General features: G+C 43.5%; 1 protein-coding gene across 1 annotated transcript in view; it reads left to right on the plus strand.

The window, feature by feature from the left end:
• Positions 1–751: 751 nt before the first annotated feature.
• Positions 752–20,176, plus strand: part of LOC111650985 (fibrocystin-L-like) — a gene marked incomplete at both ends in the record, with an annotated part of 26,283 nt that continues 6,858 nt past the window's right edge. The window contains 33 exon segments of the mRNA XM_087172528.1: positions 752–1,017; positions 1,513–1,604; positions 1,761–1,920; positions 2,828–2,963; positions 3,060–3,203; positions 3,436–3,590; positions 3,868–3,978; positions 4,077–4,232; positions 4,527–4,651; positions 4,768–4,931; positions 5,218–5,387; positions 6,687–6,819; positions 7,347–7,501; positions 7,961–8,083; positions 8,383–8,488; positions 8,757–8,864; positions 8,949–9,113; positions 9,189–9,310; positions 9,680–9,812; positions 10,474–10,666; positions 11,161–11,303; positions 11,507–11,611; positions 11,928–12,113; positions 12,905–13,078; positions 13,214–13,419; positions 13,855–14,827; positions 15,013–15,261; positions 15,812–15,961; positions 16,864–17,038; positions 17,982–18,138; positions 18,218–18,374; positions 18,965–19,174; positions 19,682–19,968. Of these exon segments, the coding sequence (XP_087028654.1) occupies positions 752–1,017; positions 1,513–1,604; positions 1,761–1,920; positions 2,828–2,963; positions 3,060–3,203; positions 3,436–3,590; positions 3,868–3,978; positions 4,077–4,232; positions 4,527–4,651; positions 4,768–4,931; positions 5,218–5,387; positions 6,687–6,819; positions 7,347–7,501; positions 7,961–8,083; positions 8,383–8,488; positions 8,757–8,864; positions 8,949–9,113; positions 9,189–9,310; positions 9,680–9,812; positions 10,474–10,666; positions 11,161–11,303; positions 11,507–11,611; positions 11,928–12,113; positions 12,905–13,078; positions 13,214–13,419; positions 13,855–14,827; positions 15,013–15,261; positions 15,812–15,961; positions 16,864–17,038; positions 17,982–18,138; positions 18,218–18,374; positions 18,965–19,174; positions 19,682–19,968 (6,089 nt within the window).

The following is a 20,176-nucleotide window of genomic DNA, read 5'->3' on the forward strand; positions in this document are numbered from 1 at the left end:
GTCGATCACTGGAGGAATTTTAAGTATCTGTCAACAAACCTGTCGTCTAGAAGATGGTGATCATCATCCCATCACCTGTCACGGTCCATCAAGTGTGAGGACGCTTTGATGTGCTTTGAACAGTAATCAGAGAATCTGTTATCAGACTGTAACACAAACACCTTTTTCACCTCGTGTCATGTTAATAACTTCTCACGGGAGGTTTTTAATCTCTACAACCTTTTGTATCAGGATTTCTTTCTTTAGCAGAAAATGATTTAAATAAAATTCAGATTTATTTTGATTTCTTTTTTAAAGCCAAAGATTTTGTCCAGGCCACATCCCTGTTTATCCAGAGTCACAGAGACTCTGTTCTCATTATTGCTGTGTGTCTTCAGTCCTGGCTAACAGCTGTTTTGTGAGCTCAAGTCGTCATGGAGATATTGCGTTCATAAGGCCAAAATCATGTTTTGTGAGGTCATCGTGACCTTGACCTTTGACCTTTAGCCACCAAAACCTAATCAGTTCATTTTTGAGTCCAGGTGAATGTTTTTAACCAAACTTCTGTCCAGATGTTGCTGAGATATCCCGTCCACGAGAAGGAGACGGACAACCCAAAAACAATATGGCGGCTGTGTCTGTTCTTCCCTCGTGTGTTTATTTGACTCCAATAGTTGCCATTTAATTATCTGTTGGTTACTGACATATTGATCAACGATCTGATGTTGATACACCACCAATCATTTTAAATTCTTCTCACACGTACGTCCAGGTTCCCGCGGCTTGAAGATGGAGGTGTGGAACAACACGCGACCCCGTTACCTGACCGACATCTGGAACTATGACGACAACATGACGGGATACTGGCGGCACTGGATCGACTCCATGCCGCACAGGTTCAGTTACTCACTGGATCTTTTCACCTCGCGATCCAGAGGCTTCTTCGTCCCTCCGGCCAGCGGCAACTACACCATCTACCTGCACTGTGACGACAGGTGTGAGCTCTACCTGAGCAACTCCAGCCGCCCAGAGGACAAGGTATGACATGACGGTGTAACACATATTATTATTAAAGTTATATTCTGCCATAACACCACCACACTATTATATTATTCTACACTATATTATTTATTTATGTATTCATTTTGTTACATTGACAGAATATCATTATCATTATTTATCATTTACCATTGATTATTATTTATTGTTTTATTATTATTTTACAATCTCCCTACGATTATATTTACATTAAATTATTAAAGTCAACTATACTTTCATTTTCACCCTTTAAAAGACAGAAACATAACACAGATAGACCATAGACACATACACATCATGTTCTATTTATTTCTACATCTCTATCACTGTTTATTGTTTTTCCTGTCATTTACATGTCTGTCCATTATATGTTCCCTTAGTGTCACATTTGTTTTTGTCATGCAAAGCCACGAATAAAGAACCAAAAAAAAAGGATGTTGTATGAATTTTGTGTTAAAGTGAGATATGTAACTTTCTTTACATCCTCCACTTCAGGTTAAAGTTGCTCATCAGCCAAATTATGTCTCAGACTTCTTCAAACTGGAGTCACAAAAGTCTGAGGTGATGGCGCTAGAGAAAGGAAAACCGTAAGTATGGGAGTACAGTTCTATTTATAATAATAATAATAATAATAATAATAATAATAATAACAACAATAATAAAACTTAATTTATGTAGCACTTTTCAAAACAACAGCTGTGAATATATTATTGAAAATAACTAAAAATCTAAATCTTCTGCAGCTACTACATGGAAATACTTCAACAAGAATATGGCGGTCGTTCGAGTCTCAACCTCGGCTTGTTCCGGGAGGAGAGCCGCTTCACCGAGGACCAGACGGAAGATGCTGTCAACGAGGTCCAGAAAATCGTGGCTGAATACGACGTGTTCGATGAGGAACAGGTATGTGGCGGCTCACCTGATGCTAACCTGTTTCTTTATTCTGTTAAAAAAAAATAAAAAATGTTAAATTAGCAAATACATTATTGTTTTATAGCACTCACTCTCTTATCTGTATGCTAAATGTTAAGCTACAACGGTTAGCAAGAAGATCATTAGCTTAGCTTAGCTTAGCGTAAAGACTGGAAACAGCGGGAAACAGCTAGCCTGGGTCTGACTAAGAAAGACACTGCTCCTTCTGTGTGGATTAAATAAAGTGTTTTAACTAGTGATGTTTACAGGTGCTGGTAGGAAGAGTTTGGGACGTTTGGACAGAGCCAGGCTAGCTCCCGTTTAAGCTAGCAGCTAAGCTAGTTCGGTCTCCTGGCTCCAACTTTACTAACAGAAAAATGTATCAGCATAAATCTGTGAAGGCAGAATTTACTGTATTTTAAACCTCTTAATTGTATCTGGGATGAATTTGTAAAATCTACCTTAAAACATTTCAACACTGTTGAAGGCAGCTAATGACAATTTAGCATTAGCTGGTTTGTGCTAGTCCTCTAATAAGGACTTTTTCTCTCCTTTCTGGCACTTTTCCATTTAAATAAGACAAGAGACGCCAACGTTTTTAGGACTTATTTTAATCAAACAATGCAGCTGTCTTGTTGAAAAGTTCTCCTGCTGTTGCAGTGTTAGCATTAATGCTAGCACTGTTGTTAACTTCATGTTTAACTCACTTCTGCTCTCCAGAGATGGTAAATGTCACATCAGAGAATGAAGGAAATCACTAAATTAAGTAAATGTAGCACGCGGAGGGAAGTTGGGTACAAAAAAAAAAGCAAATTCATAAAAATGTAAATTCTCTTCTTATTCTAAAGAATTAAATTTTATGACTGATCTTTGTTGCCTCCTTTTCACCGTCACTCAGGTGGTTACCTTTGACTCGTGGCCCACCAACGCTGCCGGAGTCAAAGAAGTCCAGCAGGTGAGCGTCAGCAGCAGCTGTGCCAGCCATGTTTGTGGGAACACCTTCTTCAGCCTTGGCTACGGGGACGCAAAGACTGGTAATGTGGAAAGCACTGAATGACCAAAAGGAAAACCCTTAAACCTCTGCTCTGATCTAATAAAACTACAGTGAGCTTTGTGTTTGTCTTCTCCAGGACCAATCCCAGTCAGCGCCTCAGCAGAGATGATGGAGGTTGTCTTGAACGACCTTTGGTCCATCAAACCCGACACAGTTCAGGTCACCAAACAGGATGACAGCCAAGGATCTCACTACACAGTCACATTCAACTCTGACCGAGGTGAGAAGAGACAGACAGTATTCAGTATCAACTACAGATTCAAATGATGTTCAATAGATTCGTACCTTGATAAACAAAAGTGTATAATGTTTGTTTTGTGCTGAGTATTGTACAAAGATTTGTTTTTAAATTGATATAACAGACTTCTAAAGAGCATCACTGTTATATTTAGTTTCAGCAGCAAAAGTGCAACAAATAACTAATTGATTAAATCTGTGTTCTCTGACTTCAGGTGACTTTGAACCTCTTCACTATGAGGTTTTTGGCTCTGACACCAACATCACTGTGGTGGAGGTCACCAAGGGGAGGAGCAACATGGAGACTTTCACTCTGCTCTGGGGGGGCGTCCCCACAAAGCCCATCGCCTACAACGCAACTGAGGCTGAGGTCTGAGACTTGAACTGTCTCTCTTTGTGTTCACACATCTGTAATTCACCTTAATCTCAGTGTGGTTGGGATCATGTTTAAAAGTTTTTATTTGCTGATGTTTGAGGAAAGTTTTTAACCTGAAATTCAGAATCCCCCAAATCAGTCAAAACTACTCCTGCAGGTTGTAAACAGAGATCTTGGAATAATGTCTTTAAATTGATTTTCATTTTGCATTTTTTCACTGAATGAAGCTGCAGAAAAAATACTAACGTCCAGCGTGTGTGACTGTGAACAGGTGCAGTCGGCTCTGGAGGACATGATGAAAGCCTGGTGTCCAGGTGAGATCCTGACCACTGAAGGCACCGCTGTGAAATACTTCAAAGATTTTGAAGATGACAACTCTCAGGTCAGTGGGACAAAAAAAAACAAAACACGCACTTACCAGACGTTGGTGTAAACCTTTGGAGAGCATCTGATTTTAGATTCTCATTGTGTTCTCACCAGTTTGCTGGTGCGACTCCTGAGGAAGGGACTCGTGTGAAACACTCTGGTTTCTGTGGCCTGTGGTCTCTGAAGAACGCTCAGGTTCTTTTCAAGGAAAGCTACAGGACAGAGTCCGGGGGCGTTTACGGACCAGTGTCACTGGACCAGCACTCCATGGTGAAACAACCACTGTGTTATTTATTGATTTTGTACATCTGGTTAGATTGTCAAAGAATTTATATCATAAGTGAATGCAGTTAAAAACATAATGGACATGTGAGCGTAACCATATGCAAGAGGATCAGGGCCACATGTCAGTTTATTTTTTTAACTCAGAATTCGGACTTTAAAATGTTTTTTCCCGTCTGGCGCTGATCCTCTTCTGTTGAACAATGTTAGTTTGGACCTGGAATTAAATCTTTGCTTCTACTGTGATTGAACTGTTGATTCAATATTTACCTTTCCTTGCAGCTTTGCTTCGCATACAAGGGAATGTTGAAGGATGAAGTTGGAATGAAGTTCACTTACCGCAACAGCGAAGGCGAAACCAAGACAGAGACGGCAAAGATCAACACTGTCTTCACAAAGGGCCTCGAGTCAGTAGAGACCATAAAGCGTCTGATGTGTCAGATACAGTATAAACACTGGTTACTCATTCTTCCTCTATTCTTCAGCTAAACTGCAGCATGTACGTGTGATTGTTTCTCCACAGGTGGAGCTACAAGTGCGTGGACCTGCAGAGCTCCCTGCAGGCCGAGTACGTCGGGAGCGGATACGAGCTGCTGGAGTTTTACCTTTACAAAGACGCCACCGGTGCCGATTTCTACGTGGACGCCGTTCACATTGGGAAGAGACCGACCACCAGTGATGAAAATGGTACACACAGTACACAGATTAACGTAACAAAATAATCAGTCTTTTCATACTTCGCTTTGTTGAACGAAGGTGACAGAGAAAAGATTGTTCCAGTGTTACATGCATGTAGACGTATTCATCGCAATCGTTCTGTTATTGAATCTGGAAAAAACAGCCCCAAAAAAAGCAACAGAAAATGACAGGTTTTTGTTTGATAATGCAACGTATTCCTGTTATTTCATAGTGATATGTAAAAACTACGGCTGATCACATTCCAACAGTTTATTTATTGATCTGTTTCTCTCAGCTGTTCCCCACAGGAGGAGGCCCCCACCCTTTGAGAGCTCAGGCCGTTCCTTCGACGTGATCTCCGTCAACAAAGACACGTCAGCGGCTTCGCACATGAGCTACGAGATTAAGGCCACACCGGTGGATTGTGCGTTTGGCTTCCCACTGCTAGGAGTTGGCTTCCTGCAGGTAACTGATGATTTGACGGTTAGGTAGTGTAACAGTGTCGTGTTAAAGACAAGGACATCCCCTCCATATTCCTACAGTAGACCGCAGGACAACACAGACGTAGTGTTGGTCAACTCAGCTGTTGAGATCCTAAACTCTTGAAAATATTATTTATATTACACAAGACCTGTGTTTCGCAGTGACTTCAGTTCCGTCAGAGTCTGTTGGAGCAACAGTGTGGAGTCTCTAATCTGCCTGGCTTATGTGTCTTGGGAAATAAATCCACATAAAGAAAGAACTGAGGCCATAAATCAACCCTGCAGCAGTAATAACCTCTGAGTCAGAATATGGATAGTCCCAATAAAATCCAATACAAGCACACAGTACACTAAGTTACAGGATTTATCCTGATGAGGCTTCTTTGAAACAGCAGAGACATTTCCACAAGGAAAAGCAGATGTGAGGTTTAAAGGTCTGCTGTTGCTTGTGCAGCTTGACTCATAAAAACAGAGGAAATGTTCAGTGGCCCACAGCCAGGTGATAATAAGCCTCAGTACAGAGCGGCGCCACAGTGATGCTGTAGCTGGGTCTCATGTCTCCAGGTGCTCAACAGGTTTCATTTGACTAACAGATGATAGAGGAAACAGTGACGGAGAGCTGACACGGACCGTGACTGACAGGTGGAGCACCTGTTGTAGCATCAGTGTCATCAAATCTGATAACTATTGATCCATCGTCACCTCATTCTGCAGCGTTTATAATGATTTTAAAGTTACATTATTGATGTATTTATTTATTTAGTTTTATAATTATAGGGGCGGTAAGTTTGGACCACAGCTTTTATCTCCTAAGCTGGTTTACACAGCTCAGTCAGAGAGGCCTTTATACAAATACACAAAACTCAACTACAAAATACATTTTAAAAATGTACAAAACAGAAACTGGTTCAATAAAATAAAAAAGTTAATAACTTATTTTAAATTGGTTATTTTTATTTATTATTTCTGTTATTGTTTTATTATTATTCCATCTCATTTTACATTCATGTTTTAATGTTTTTCGTTTATGTTATTATGAGCAGATCAGTCATGACCACTGACTCTTGTTTCACCTTCAGTTCAGAATGATCTGATTGGTTCACGTTGAGCTCTGTGGTTAAAGACTTCCACATGTTGATTCCTCAAACAGAGAAAATACCTGTTTCAGTCCAGACTCAGTGTGACGTCGTGTTGAAAGGTGGATTGTGAGAACAAGGTTGTGCATTTGAAAGATGGTAAAAATAATGTTTTTTCACTCTTCTTTACACTTCTTATTTGAAAGCTGTCCAACAGCAGCGAGGACACGGCTGAGTTCAGGGAGGGAGCAGCCACCGTCACCATCGCTCGCCTCCACAGAGCCACGCCTCCTCTGAACGGCACCTTTGATGTGGAGATTTACGGAGGCCGAGCTGAAGGTACAGTAGCACACGCCGCGGCCGGGACACGTGTAGCATTTGCATTGTCATGTCTTTATCTGTCCTGGCTGCGTGTTCCACAGATATTATCATCCGAAAGGTTAAACTCATTCACTGCTGTGCATGAGCAGCGTCTTGATTTGTGCTCCATCACTCCTCCTCTCAGCTGCTGTGAAAACTTACTGTGCACAACACAAAGACGGAGAGTTGAACCCAGCGCTGTCACTTTCAGGTCTTCACTCTTTGCCAGAAACTCAGAGTTAGTAAAACACTGTTGACCAACTCAGGCGGGTTAAAGAAGACGCATCTCTCACGACTCCTGCAATAATCACATATAACTATAAACTATTCCCACACAGAAGTGTAACATATATCACGTATGTCCCTGTTTAGGAGTTAGTCTTCGTGATATTGGTGCAAAAACACACTGATGTCTCGTAGTTTTATGATCCACTCTGAAGCATATGATCCGAACTAACACGCTGCAGAGTCACATATCGCAGCGCTCACCTCTGCGCTGTCGTCAGGTCTGTCGGTGGACATCAGTGAGAAGGACCTGAAGTACGCTCTGGAGGGGATCGCGGGGATGGGACAGGTCAGCGTCGCTGCGCAGGGAAGCTGCAGACGCCCCCAGTGGAGGGTGGAGTGGCTCACACAGCCTGGAGACCAGCCTCTGATCCAGGTCACACTGTCTTTATTTAACTTCTTAATGTTTCTCTTTTATTAACAATAAGTTTATTTGAAGTTTTTTTAAGTTGTGTCGTTATATATATAAATATATGGTCTTGACATTTGTATTCGTTGATCATTAGGAAACCTCGTCATGTTTAATTCTCATTATAGAAGACAGGTTTACACTTCGCCTTCCTGTCTGTTAAACCATCATAACATTTTATTCTCTCATTAATCCTGACAGTGTTTATTCTTACCAGCTGTTTGGTGCTGCGTCGCTCTTGTGTCTCTAATTGTCCCTAATTGTATTTATAATCAATTGTATCATTATGTTATTTGTTTATATTTGTTTTCTTACTGTTTGTATGAGAGTAAAATAAAACTAAAGTCAGAGCAGTAGTAGTGGTATTACTACTGTAACACCACTGATAGTACCAGTAACATGTATATATCATATATGTGGTTACAGGTCAACAGCTCGTCAGTTGTCGGTGGAAACGCAGTGGTTTCAGCCCGTGAGAGGAAGAAGGGAGGGCTGCTGATACGAAGCCTGACAGGAGATTTTCTCCGTGTCTGGGAAACCAAACCACAGGTACGACTGAGACGCAGACGCCTCGGGCGCTTCTGGTTTTAGGTTTCAGGATTATTTGTCTGTCACCAGATCCAGATCTTTTCATGTGTTTAAATCCTACAGAGCACGTCACATTTCTGTCTGTTGCATAACGCTGTTGTGTTTGTATATTTCGTGCCTCCAGGGAGGATTTCAGTTACATGTTTTAATAACTGTTTTGTCCTGAGGATGATTGACAGCTGCTGTCCTCTATTATTCTATTGTTATGACTGCAGTAACTTCACTTCCTGATGACTTTTGTCATGTGACACTCTTCGCAGGTGGAGGTTTACATCAACGGGATTCCCTCAAAGTGTTCAGGTGACTGTGGGTTCGACTGGTCGGAGGAGAAGACTCCAGTCGTGTCTGGAATCAGCCCGTCTCAAGGTGGCTGTCTGACTTATTGGCTGTTCATTCAACACGAAGCGTTATTGGTTAACGATTGATTATTTCAGGCAGAATATTTGCAACCAAATTAAAAATTTAAAGATCCAAAACATTTTGGCACCAAACACAATTTTTATTACATAATGGAAAATATTCAGTCCGGGCTGAAACATTTACTTTTCTTTCTTGGTTTCACAGACAAATATCTTAGTCCCTATATGTTATTATGTAAATGTAAAGGTGTTGTAAATGCGCCCCCCCTCCTCAGGGTCTCACGGTCTGGGGACTCTGCTGACTGTCACCGGAACCGGCTTCAGCAGTGAAAACGCCTCCATCATGGTGGGAGCGGCCAGGTGTCGTGTTGAACAGATCACAGGTCAGTGTTCGAGGCGGACGCTGCAGCTTGTTTGTTAAAATGAACACGAAGCAGTTTAATGAGCTGCTGTGAATTATATTTCAGAGAGCGCTCAGGTGTGCAGGCTGGGCAGCGCCAGTGCAGGTAACTACCCTGTGTGGGTCAGCTTCCCCTCTCTGGGTGATTCACGCTACGCAGGCGGCAACGCCCCCCGCTTCACCTACCAGCTCATCGTTTCCTCTTTCTCCCCGCCGTCTGGGAGCGTGGCAGGTAGGTCGTCGCTCAGAGAGAAAGTAGCGCCTGTAAATCATTTCATTAGGAAGTTTAACTGTGGTCTGTCCTCAGGAGGAACCCTGCTGACAGTGAGCGGCTTCGGCTTCAGCCTGAACGCCACAGTGACTGTTGGCAGCGAGGAGTGCACCGTGGTTCACGCCTCTGACTCTCAGCTGAAGTGCAGGACTCCAGCAGTAAGTGCATGTTATTTCCCTGCAGCTCAGGACAGTTATTACACATCAGTTACAAACTAAAACTAAAGAATAATAATAAGTAAAACAGGAAAAACAACAGGAAAATTACTAAACTAAAACGTAGCGTAACTTGCAGGGATTCGTCAGGAAGTGACTTGAAAGTAATTCTAATGAAATGTCTATCTGTTCGCTAACGTTAGCCACCACGAGCTACTGGTTACACCAGACCTGATAGAGCTGCAGCAGGAACATGCAACATAAACATTAGTTCAATTATAAGAGGAAGGTTTAATTTCCTAAAGGACACTACAGTCACTTATTAGATTCTTTTATTTATTCTATAATTAATAAATGCTTGTTTGACTTCAGGGAGCTGCAGGGTCGCACGCAGTGACGGTGATGGTGGGAAACATGAGTCAGAGCGCCAACAGCTCCTTCACCTACGATAACAACCTCACACCACAGATCTCAGCCATGAGTCCCAGCACCACCACAGTCACAGGTGAGTTCTGTTCTTGATACCAGTGGTGCATTTAATGACCTGTCAGTGAGGTGGGACCAGAGCTACTAGAGTTACTGGGATGGGTAAACCCAGAGTCCTGCTGGGATTATGTTCTTTGATTCGTTTAAATGAAAAGTCAGCTTTAATGGAGGAGGAGGAGGCGGAGGAGCTCAGAGATGTGTTCAGGTGTCAGACCATGTAAAAACAGATAAAAGGTGTTTGACTGGTCGCCAGTGCAGGAGGCAGGTACAGGTGGGATGCTGCGTCTCCTCTCGCCTCTCTGACTGTTGAGCACAGTAGATCGATGTAATTACATGTGTGAGTGGTCGTCATGTCGCCAGCAGCTTGCGTGAGGTTTTCACACGTGGCTTAAAGCGGCGTTATCGCTCACACCTGTTGTTCCTGTGACATGTAAAATGTCGACATTCAGGTTTTTCTCTGTTGCTAAACCTCGAGAATCTGAGCTGAGAAGAGACTTAACACGCCATCCTGTGTAATTACAGTAAACAGCAGAAGCATCCTCACAACAGGAATACCTGCTCGCGTGCAGGACAATCAGACGGAACAAAGAGCAGAATTATCCTGCAGACAACTGCTAATTATCCTGCCACTCGAATGACACAATCTTCTTCCTGTTGATGCTTTCTGTGTCCTCCTGCAGGACGTCGCGTTCTCACCGTCCAGGGCTCGAACCTGGGCGGCCGAGACAACGACAGCGTCGTGCTCGTAGGCGGAGAGGAGTGCGTCATCGTGGAGTGGACGGAGACGAACATCACCTGTCTCCTCCCCGTGCTGCCGCCCGGTCTGCACAAGGTGGACGTACAGGTGGGAAACAACGGCTACTCCCAGACAAGGTACGACAAACTGACAGAGCTGCAGCATCACACAGACATCAAACCTCCAGGAAATAAAAATGAATAATAGAGTATAATAATTGACCTTGTTTGTGGTCGGCGGTATCCAGCTCTGTCACGGACTAACAGGGGTGTTGACTTCATTTCATTTCATTTATTTACTCCTCGCAGATCATTGAGGTTTTCCCTCGTTTTCAATGACGTCAAGATGCACAAACACAGAGTTAACCGAGGAAGCTTTAGGCTGCAAAGATCTGACTCTTCTTCTTTATATTAAAGTCTCAGCGATACATCTTCAAATATGTCAAGTTAAATCCTCCTTTAGAAAAATGTTCCCTGATTGATATTTAATATAATATTCCCACTGACTAAGATGAATTCACAGAAGTCAGTTATTAAAACAGATGAAATGAATCTTCAGTTGCTCTGAAACGATTGGTTGAGGATTCGTTTGGGTCTTTATCTGAGTCTTTTCTGTGTTTTATGTTTCACAGCAACAGTGTGAACGGAACCATTGAATACATCCTGGAGTTCTACAGCGTCTCTCCACTGTTTGGCTCTTTAATGGGAGGAACCAGACTCACTGTGTCTGGCTCTGGTTTCAGCAACAACACCTCTGACAACAGAGTGTCTGTCGGTAAGTGCCAGTGATTTAAAATGCATCATTACCGTCATAACAGGCTGTTGTGCTCAGGGTTTATCGGCGGAGTTGGATATGAAAATCACCCGGTGGTTATCTGCTGCGATGTAACTACATGCAAATAAGGAACAGCTGCACTATAGTGTAACAGCATCGGGTGTTATTCATGATCTCACACTTGTTGTGTCGGTGTGTGACAGGAGAAGCTGCGTGTGAAGTGAAGGTCGCCTCGGAGAACGAGCTGCAGTGTGTGGTGCAGTCGGAGGAGAAGACCCACGTCGTCACCAACCAGGGCTCCCACCGCAGTACGTTTCCCTTTCCGCCCTCCGTGCAGGCGTCGCTCTGAATCTGAGACTGAAGCCCAGAACAACAGGACCAGGGTTCGCTTACAGAAAAGTGCTGCGAGCGCGAAGCTGTCGCCTGCAGCTGAAATCTGACTGCAGCTAGAAACGGTTTCAGAAAAGACAGATTTCAAAACCTGTTTGACCCGAGTTCCTCCACAATCAGCCACATTTAGAAAAAGAATGAATTTCAATGACATGTTGCACAAGCTCAGACAATGAGATTCCTCCTGCGTGTTATTGTGTGTCGGTTGTCTAACTTTAGGTCTGTGTGTTGCAGCTTATGGACAGGGATACGCGTGGAGTCCCGCCTCTCTCACGGTGTCTGTCGGCGACACGGTGACGTGGCGTTGGGAGGCGCCGGCCTTCCAGAGAGTCGGATACCGGGTCTTCAGCGTTTCCAGCCCGAGTGGCACAACTTACGACGGAGGAGCGTTCACCAGCGGAGAGACCAAAACTGACAAAGGTGGAATACAGAGTCACAGAGTCACACCTCGAAAAACACTTTCACTTCTATCTTCAAATGTTTTACACAGTTAGATATGATCTGTTTTATTTCCTTATGTCAGAATGTTCCTGTTCAGTGATTTATATATCAGATTATTAGATCGTTGCCATATCAATGTGTACGTAGCATTTTGCTGTTGTTAGCTGGAACAACTTTATACACAGTTTGCCAGGTTTGTCCAGCGGGGTCAAGCAGCAACAAACAACAACAAACAACAACAAACACATATATAATTATTTTCAGTTAATATGCAGATATTTTCAAAAAGCTTCCAAAAGGATTAAAATCTCTGACAATGTGTGACGTCCTTATTTAGAGCATATTAATTAATTAATTAATTAATTAATTAATCTTTTTTATTATTTTTTCTTACATTACCTTCAGCTCTCGCATTGCATTATGGGTCATGTTCATCCTCTTCCTGGTGGAATAAAGCTGCGACCTCTGTCTCTTCTCACGACTCTTTCAGTTCACTTAAACATGATCTCACCTTCTTCACATTTGACCATTTATTCCATTTCATGAGTTTCCCCCAGGGGATAAATAAAGTATCAATCTATCTATCTATCTATCAATCAATCTATCTATCTATCTATCTATCTAGGAGGATTTTCCTTTGTAGTTTTTGTGATGCTTTTGCGATTTGTGATGTTGAAAATGTGTGAAAGACAAATTCGCACCATGTGTAGGTAAACTTGATGATTTGCTGTGACATATTTACAGAGTCTCTGCCCCCCCCCTCCCCTCAGGGTTGTTCAGCTACCGTTTCTCCTCCCCCGGCGTGCACTACTACAGCAGTGGATACATAGACGATGCTGAAGTCAAGCTGCTGCAGGGAGTCGTGAAGGTGGAGCTTCGGGAGGAGAAGAGCAGCAGGGTGTCCATCAGCGTGGGAGGGGTGGAGGCCAGATACGTGACGGGAGGTAAATGTGTAGATGTGGGTGAAATGCTCTGGAGCAGAAGTTAAATCTGAAGAACAGCTTCTTAGGGATCAGTCACAGAGAGAGAGTCCGCCTCAAAGTGAAACTTTCCATGTGACCAAACGTCTCCCCCTTCAGGTTCGCGTCGTGTTGCCCGATCGGCCCAACAGTGCGTCGCCTCCCCGCGGTGCCGACAGACCAATAACACTTCAGACGGCCTCTCCTTCAGCGCCTCCTCCTGCTCCACCCCAACGGTCCGCTCCATCTCCCCCAACCAGGGCTCGCACCACACGGTCATCCACATCCAGGGCGAAGGCTTCAGCGACGTCGCCTGCGCTCACGAGGTTAACGTTTAACTCACTGAGAAGCACATTAGCTTCTTCTTTGGAAACATGTAATAGAGTTTATTATCAAAGGTTATTAACAACTTTTATTAAGAATGTAACATCTCAAGTCACAATAACAACAAGTTTTATTAACAGTGAGTTCATCAGATTATAAAACTGTTTAAACGACCTGATTTAAATCAGTGTCTTTGATAAATTTACAGGATATTTAGATTTAAAAACGTATTTATACAAAGCGTAGGTCAGAGAACATCTGCTACTGAACCACACAAACACACTTCCTGTACGTATCGTTATTTAAAGCTGAATTACAGTCGTTACGTTTCTGTCTGATTTATGATGTAAAAATACAAAGTAATAAATACGGTGAAGTGATTTTTACCCACCCGTCCGTCCTGGTTGCGGCTCACTCTGCTCCTCTCTGTCCCTCAGGTGACGGTGGGAGATCAGCCCTGTCAGGTGATCAACAGCTCACACTCTGACATCACCTGCCGCCTCAGCCCCAGCAGCGGACTCCCCGTCGGCGTCGCCCTCCCCGTGGCCGTCAGGATCAACAACCTGGGCAGCGCCATCATCGCCGTGTCGGACGAGCTCGGCCGCCGGTTCGTGGTTCTGCCCGTGGTGGACTCTGTCTCGCCTCCCGTCGGCAGCGCCACCGGCCACACGAGGCTCCACATCCACGGCTCCGGTTTCTCTGAGGGTCATGTGACTGTCGCCAGCGAGCCCTGCGCCCTCGTGTCGGTCAACTACACCTACATCATCTGCGACACCTCTCCTTCTCCGCCACTCACCGGTGACGTCGTCTTCCACGTGGGCAAGATCCGAAGCTCCTGTCACTCAAACTGCTCCTTCATGTTCTCTTCCTCCGTCACTCCCTCCGTCACCAGCGTCTCCCCCGACAGTATCGCCGGTCTCAGCACGGTCAACATCTCCGGTTCAGGGTTCGGCAGCCGCGTGGACGACGTGGCGGTTTTCGCCAGCAGCATCGAGCTGGAAGTCACCGCCGTGACCAGCGGGAACATCTCGGTGAGAGTTGACGGTCTGCCCGCGGGCAAACACCCGCTCAAAGTCATCGTGAGAAGCAAAGGCCTCGCATCCGGTCCCGCCGCCCTGATCAGCCGAGCCCAGGCCGACCTGAGCCCCGGCGTGGGCAGCCTGGCCGGAGCGACCCCGCTCGTCCTCACAGGAAACGGCTTCGCTCCGGGGAACACCAGCGTCACGGTCGGTGGGAAAAGCTGCGACATTCAGGAAGTGACTCCGAGTCGTCTCCGCTGCCTGACGCCTCCTCACAGCGAGGGGCTGGTGAGCGTCAACGTCCAGGTCTTCTCCGCGGAGTATCCTCCTCTCAACTTCACCTACGCTGCCGCCCACACCCCCGTCATCAGCTCCATCAGCCCCCCCACAGGTAATTACCCATGATCCTCCACATCATGTGTTCACAGCAACACTCACACATCACAGCGGGGAGGGAGAAAACACTCCAGGTGCATGAGTGAACGAGTCTGAATAAAGTCTCTGATTGTTCTTTATTTACACATCCATCCAGTCCTTCCTCTCATCACCTTTTCCTCCGCTCGTTATTTCCCACAGGGCCGAGCGGTTCGGTCATCACGCTGACGGGCTCGGGCTTCGGCTCCGACCCTCAGCTCGTCTCCGTCTCCGTGAACCACGTGTCCTGCAACGTGTCCACGGTGTCCGACACGCAGGTGCAGTGCACTGCAGGAGACAACCCGGGGGGGGCCTACCCGGTCGTGCTGCATCACCGGGTCAAAGGTCGCGCCCAGTCAGACGTCGTGTTCACATATGAGCTGACTCTCAGCGGCGTGCATCCCAACGAGGGTGAGACACAGTCGGAGCCAAAACAATCCAGGACCGGCTCTTTTTTATTTCTTTATATTTCACTGTGTCACACACTCAGACATCTGCAGGAAAAATCCTTCATTAAAGGTCAAAAGTGACTTTGACACCAACAACTAAAACAATAATAATGATAATCGATGAAGACCAGTTGTTTCACATCTGTAATCTGTATTTTATATGTTGCATTGGTACTCATTTATTTTTCACAGTTTTTATCTGTATCCAAGTATTTTCTAATATTAAGTTCCATAATATCATTTGAATTTGAAATGATATGAGAGAATAGAGAATAATAAATAAAAACACAGCTAAATGACCTGATAAGACTAAATACACCCTCTAAAAGAAACGAGGGAAAGGAGGAAAAAATGAATTATTAGTTAAATTAATTATTAGTAATATTTAATATGAAACACAGAACAACAGAACAACACTTTTCCCCATGAAGTGTTTTATTGTTTTTCAGGTTATTTGTTTCTGTGGGTTTGTGTTTCCTTGACTCGGTTCTTTTCTCTGGTCTGTTCTTCAGGGAGTTTTGGGGGCGGAGCTCTGCTGTCCGTCCGGGGTTCTGGTTTCGACCCGCACAACTCCACCGTGACGATCTGCGGGGAGGAGTGTGAAGTCCACAGAGACGTGTCCACGTCGACCCGTCTGTACTGCCGGTCTCCATTCAACAACAGTCAGTTCAGTTTCACTTACTTCCACTCAGCGTCTACACTGTTGTCATGGATACAAGAGTCAAACAATAAGACCATTAAAACATTAAACAGTCTGCTGATCAGATTTACTGGAGTCCAGATTTCAGTCTCCATTTGAAATCTTTATGAAATGATGGGAGATATTATTATTATATATTATATTCAAAACCTAAATGATCAATTTCAATGTTTTTAAATGACGAAGACAGAGAGTTCAGTATTAGACTCCGTATCAGTGAGGTAAAAGTTCAAGGCTCTTCAGGTGTTTCTTCAGGAAGAATGTGTTCCTGCAGGTTTGAGATATTTTTGGTTCCAGACTCATTTTAACAAACTGAGTGTGAGATGAACTTTAAACTGACGGAGACGCTGTCGAGGACGAGTGATGTCAGAGAATCACAGAAGCTTCAGGCGACACAAAGACCTGTCATGGATGATGAGAGAGATCAGACTGGTCGTTATTACACATCTCAACTGTCTCTCTGTTTGTCTGTCTGTCTGTCTGTCTGTCTGTCTCTCTCTCTCTCTGTCTGTCTGTGTCTCTCTCTGTCTGTCTGTCTCTGTCTCTCTCTCTGTCTGTCTGTCTGTCTCTCTCTCTGTCTGTCTCTCTTTATCTCTGTCTGTCTGTCTGTCTCTCTGTCTCTCTCTGTCTGCCTGTCTGTCTCTCTGTCTCTGTCTGTCTCTCTCTGTCTCTATTTCTCTCTGTCTCTCCCTCTGTCTGTCTCTCTCTCCCTCTGTCTCTCTCTCCCTCTGTCTCTCTCTCTGTCTCTCTCTCTCTCTGTCTCTCCCTCTGTCTGTCTCTCTCTCTTTCTGTCTCTGTCTCTCTCTCTTTCTGTCTCTGTCTCTCTCTCTCTCTGTCTGTCTCTGTCTGCGTCTCGTCTCTCAGGCACTGAGTCGGAGCTGAGCTGCGTGGTCGCCGTCATGAACCCGCTGGACGCCGTCAACGTGTCGAGTGGCTTCACCTACAGATCCCAGCTGACCCCTGTGATCTGGGCGGTGTCTCCGGGCAGAGGAGGCACAGCTGGAGGAACCCGTCTCACCATCAGCGGCTCCGGTTTCAGGTGCGGTAAAGGAAACGTCTCTGCAGTGAACTGATGACACGATAGAGAGACACGCCCACATCATGGACCAGTGGTTCAGAATACCACAGGTCCAGTTTCCTGGGACGTCTTCCTGTCACTGGGTTGTAAATAAATACTTAAAATATATGAAAATATTTTCTTTAACATGATGTTTTTATTTGGTTTATTGTACACACAACAAACAATATATATATATATATATATATATATATTTATACACACACACACAAGATTAACTTATACTTAATATTAATACATTATAATGACAACAGTCTATACAGCACTTTATTTCATATATTATATCATATTTTACCATATTATATTATATTTTTATTCTTCCTATTCTGTTTTAGTCTTTTAGTTTTTTTCTGTTTTAAGTGCATTGTATCATAATATAAAATAATATTATCCTCCATTATGTCATTGTACATACAATTATAATAAATTACATATTAACGTACAATGTGATAATGAAATAACACAGATTCATATTATTTATAGAGGATAATGTAGAACAATAGCATGAAATATAATAAGATTATAATATACTATTACAACATGTAACATAATATTTTAATATAAAAGGTTGTAAAATAGGATTACAGTCCATTATTATCTAAAATGATATTGAAATTATATTAATAATATTTTGGTACTTAACTTATGTTAAAGTAAGGTATTATATAGTAGTAGTGTATGTTGCTATCTAGCATGCTATTGTATTATATTATCCTATTATTATTATTAATATTATTATTATAGTATAGAGGTATATTATGTTAAAGTAAACTATTACTTTATAAACATAAAGTACAATGTATAATATTTCATTATGTAATCAATGTAATCTGACTCTCTGTTGCTTCATCAACTCATTAATCTGTTTCCTTTCCCTCTTTTCCCGCCTCGTTGACTCTGACAGCACGAACATGAATGACCTGAACGTGACCATCGCGGGGTCAGTGTGTGACGTCCAGTCCTCCAACAACACACACATCATCTGTGTGACCAGCGCTCAGGGACGGTCGCAGGAAACCAAAGTGCGAGTCAGCGTCGGAGACCGAGGCATCGCCAAGATGGTGAGAGAGGACGGTCGGACTCGAGTTGTCATGACAACACACAGTATTTCTGACCTGGTGTTTCTGTCTTTTCCTCCAGGACAACGCTGATTTCTTCTACATTGACGTGTGGTCGTCCAGGTTCACGTGGGGGGGGCTGTCTCCGCCTGAGAAGGGCTCGTTCGCCGTCATCACGAAAGGCCAGACCATCCTGCTGGACACCAGCACACCTGTGCTCAAGATGCTGCTGATTCAAGGTACCAGCATCCCTTCATCATGGACTGTGTTGTTGTAACGATGTGAAGGAGATTCCTTCTTTTCTCTCTCGGCGTTTTAAGAAGTGAAATATATTTCATTTTAAATCGTTTAGCTGCAAAGAAGAAGTTTGATTCCTGAGACACAAACCACATCTTCTGAATTCTGTATTTTATTTGTTGTAACTGTGGTAATAGGATAATAATCTAAACTTCAAACATCACTTCATAATAATAATGATAAAAATAATCTTTAATTATAGAGACTTTTCTAAATCCTTGTTACAAAGTTCTTTACACAAGGCAGCAAAATATATAATATATGATACATAATTAGGAAGCAACAATCAGAAATACAATTAAAATTAAAGTGTCTTAGTACAAATAGACCGAAGAGCAAGAGGGAGATCAGTGAAAATAAAAGATAAGAAGTTGTTAATAAAGTAAAATTAAGTAAAACCAGGGAAAGCTCCATGATAAAAGTTATTTTGAAGAAGAAGTGACCTCTTGTTGTAACGGCTCAACACCAGACAACATGGCGTTTGAATCACCTCCAGTACGTCGTGTTGAAGTTCCTGTTTCTCTGACCTCAGGAGGGACGTTGTTGTTTGATGAAGCCGACATCGAGCTGCAGGCGGAAAACATCCTGATCACGGACGGCGGGCGGCTCCAGATCGGCCAGGAGGGGGCGCCGTTCCAGCACAAAGCCATCATCACGCTTCACGGAAACCTGCGCTCTCCTGAACTTCCTGTCTACGGAACCAAGACGCTGGCGGTCAGAGAGGGAGTGCTGGACCTCCACGGTACGAACACACAAACTCGTTTATATGAAGAAGGTTTATTTCTCGCTGTGACTAAAACACCCTTAGTGTCATGTTCCATAACTGTAAAATAATGAAGTAAAAGTAGTAAAGTTCTGATGTACGAGGACTTGATGTATTTTACCTTCCATACTACTTTATATCCACCACATGTCACAGTTCATCTTCTGGTTCATTTTATATTTCAAACACGAGTCATTGTTCAGTGAGAAACTGATTCATCAAGTGATTTGAGTTCTTAAAGTTTGAATTTCATATTTAAAATCAGTATTTTAGGAATTTTAACGTGTTTTCTCTTGAAAATGAACTTGTTAAATGTTAAACATCAGAAAACTGAAATAGTTGTGACCCAAATATTCCACCACCCCAGATTACATGTCATTATGTCAGGTAATGTGAGTTGTTTGTCCTGCAGGGAAGTTATTATTAGTGACACCTCACCTGGCCTCCTCAGGTGCTCAGGTCATTGTTTACAACCTGTTTCTCCAGGTATTCCTGTTCCTGTCCCCTGGACCCACCTGGCCCAGACTGCGACCAGCGGCGCCGCCACTCTGACTCTGATGAAGGCGGTGACCTGGAAGTCCGGAGACGAGATCGTCATCGCCTCAACCGGCAACAGGTGGAGCCGAGTCTTCTTCATGTGTTTTAATAATACAGTAAAAACTAAAGCCAAACTGCAGCAACTATATTTGACTTTTTGACTTTGATCTTACTTTAAAATTATTGTTCCTATAGAAGCGTGTTGTTCCTATAGAAGTGTGTGTGTTGTTCCTATAGAAGTGTGTGTTGTTCCTATAGAAGTGTGTGTTGTTCCTATAGAAGTGTGTGTTGTTGCTATAGAAGTGTGTTGTTTCTATAGAAGTGTGTTGTTCCTATAGAAGCGTGTGTTGTTCCTATAGAAGTGTGTGTGTTGTTCCTATAGAAGTGTGTGTTGTTCCTATAGAAGTGTGTGTTCCTATAGAAGTGTGTGTTGTTCCTATAGAA

This window comes from Seriola lalandi, unplaced genomic scaffold, assembly GCF_002814215.2.
Source record: "Seriola lalandi dorsalis isolate HSWRI2012SDOR001 ecotype SW California unplaced genomic scaffold, Sedor1 jcf7180002053085, whole genome shotgun sequence".
In the NCBI taxonomy this organism is placed as follows: domain Eukaryota; kingdom Metazoa; phylum Chordata; class Actinopteri; order Carangiformes; family Carangidae; genus Seriola; species Seriola lalandi.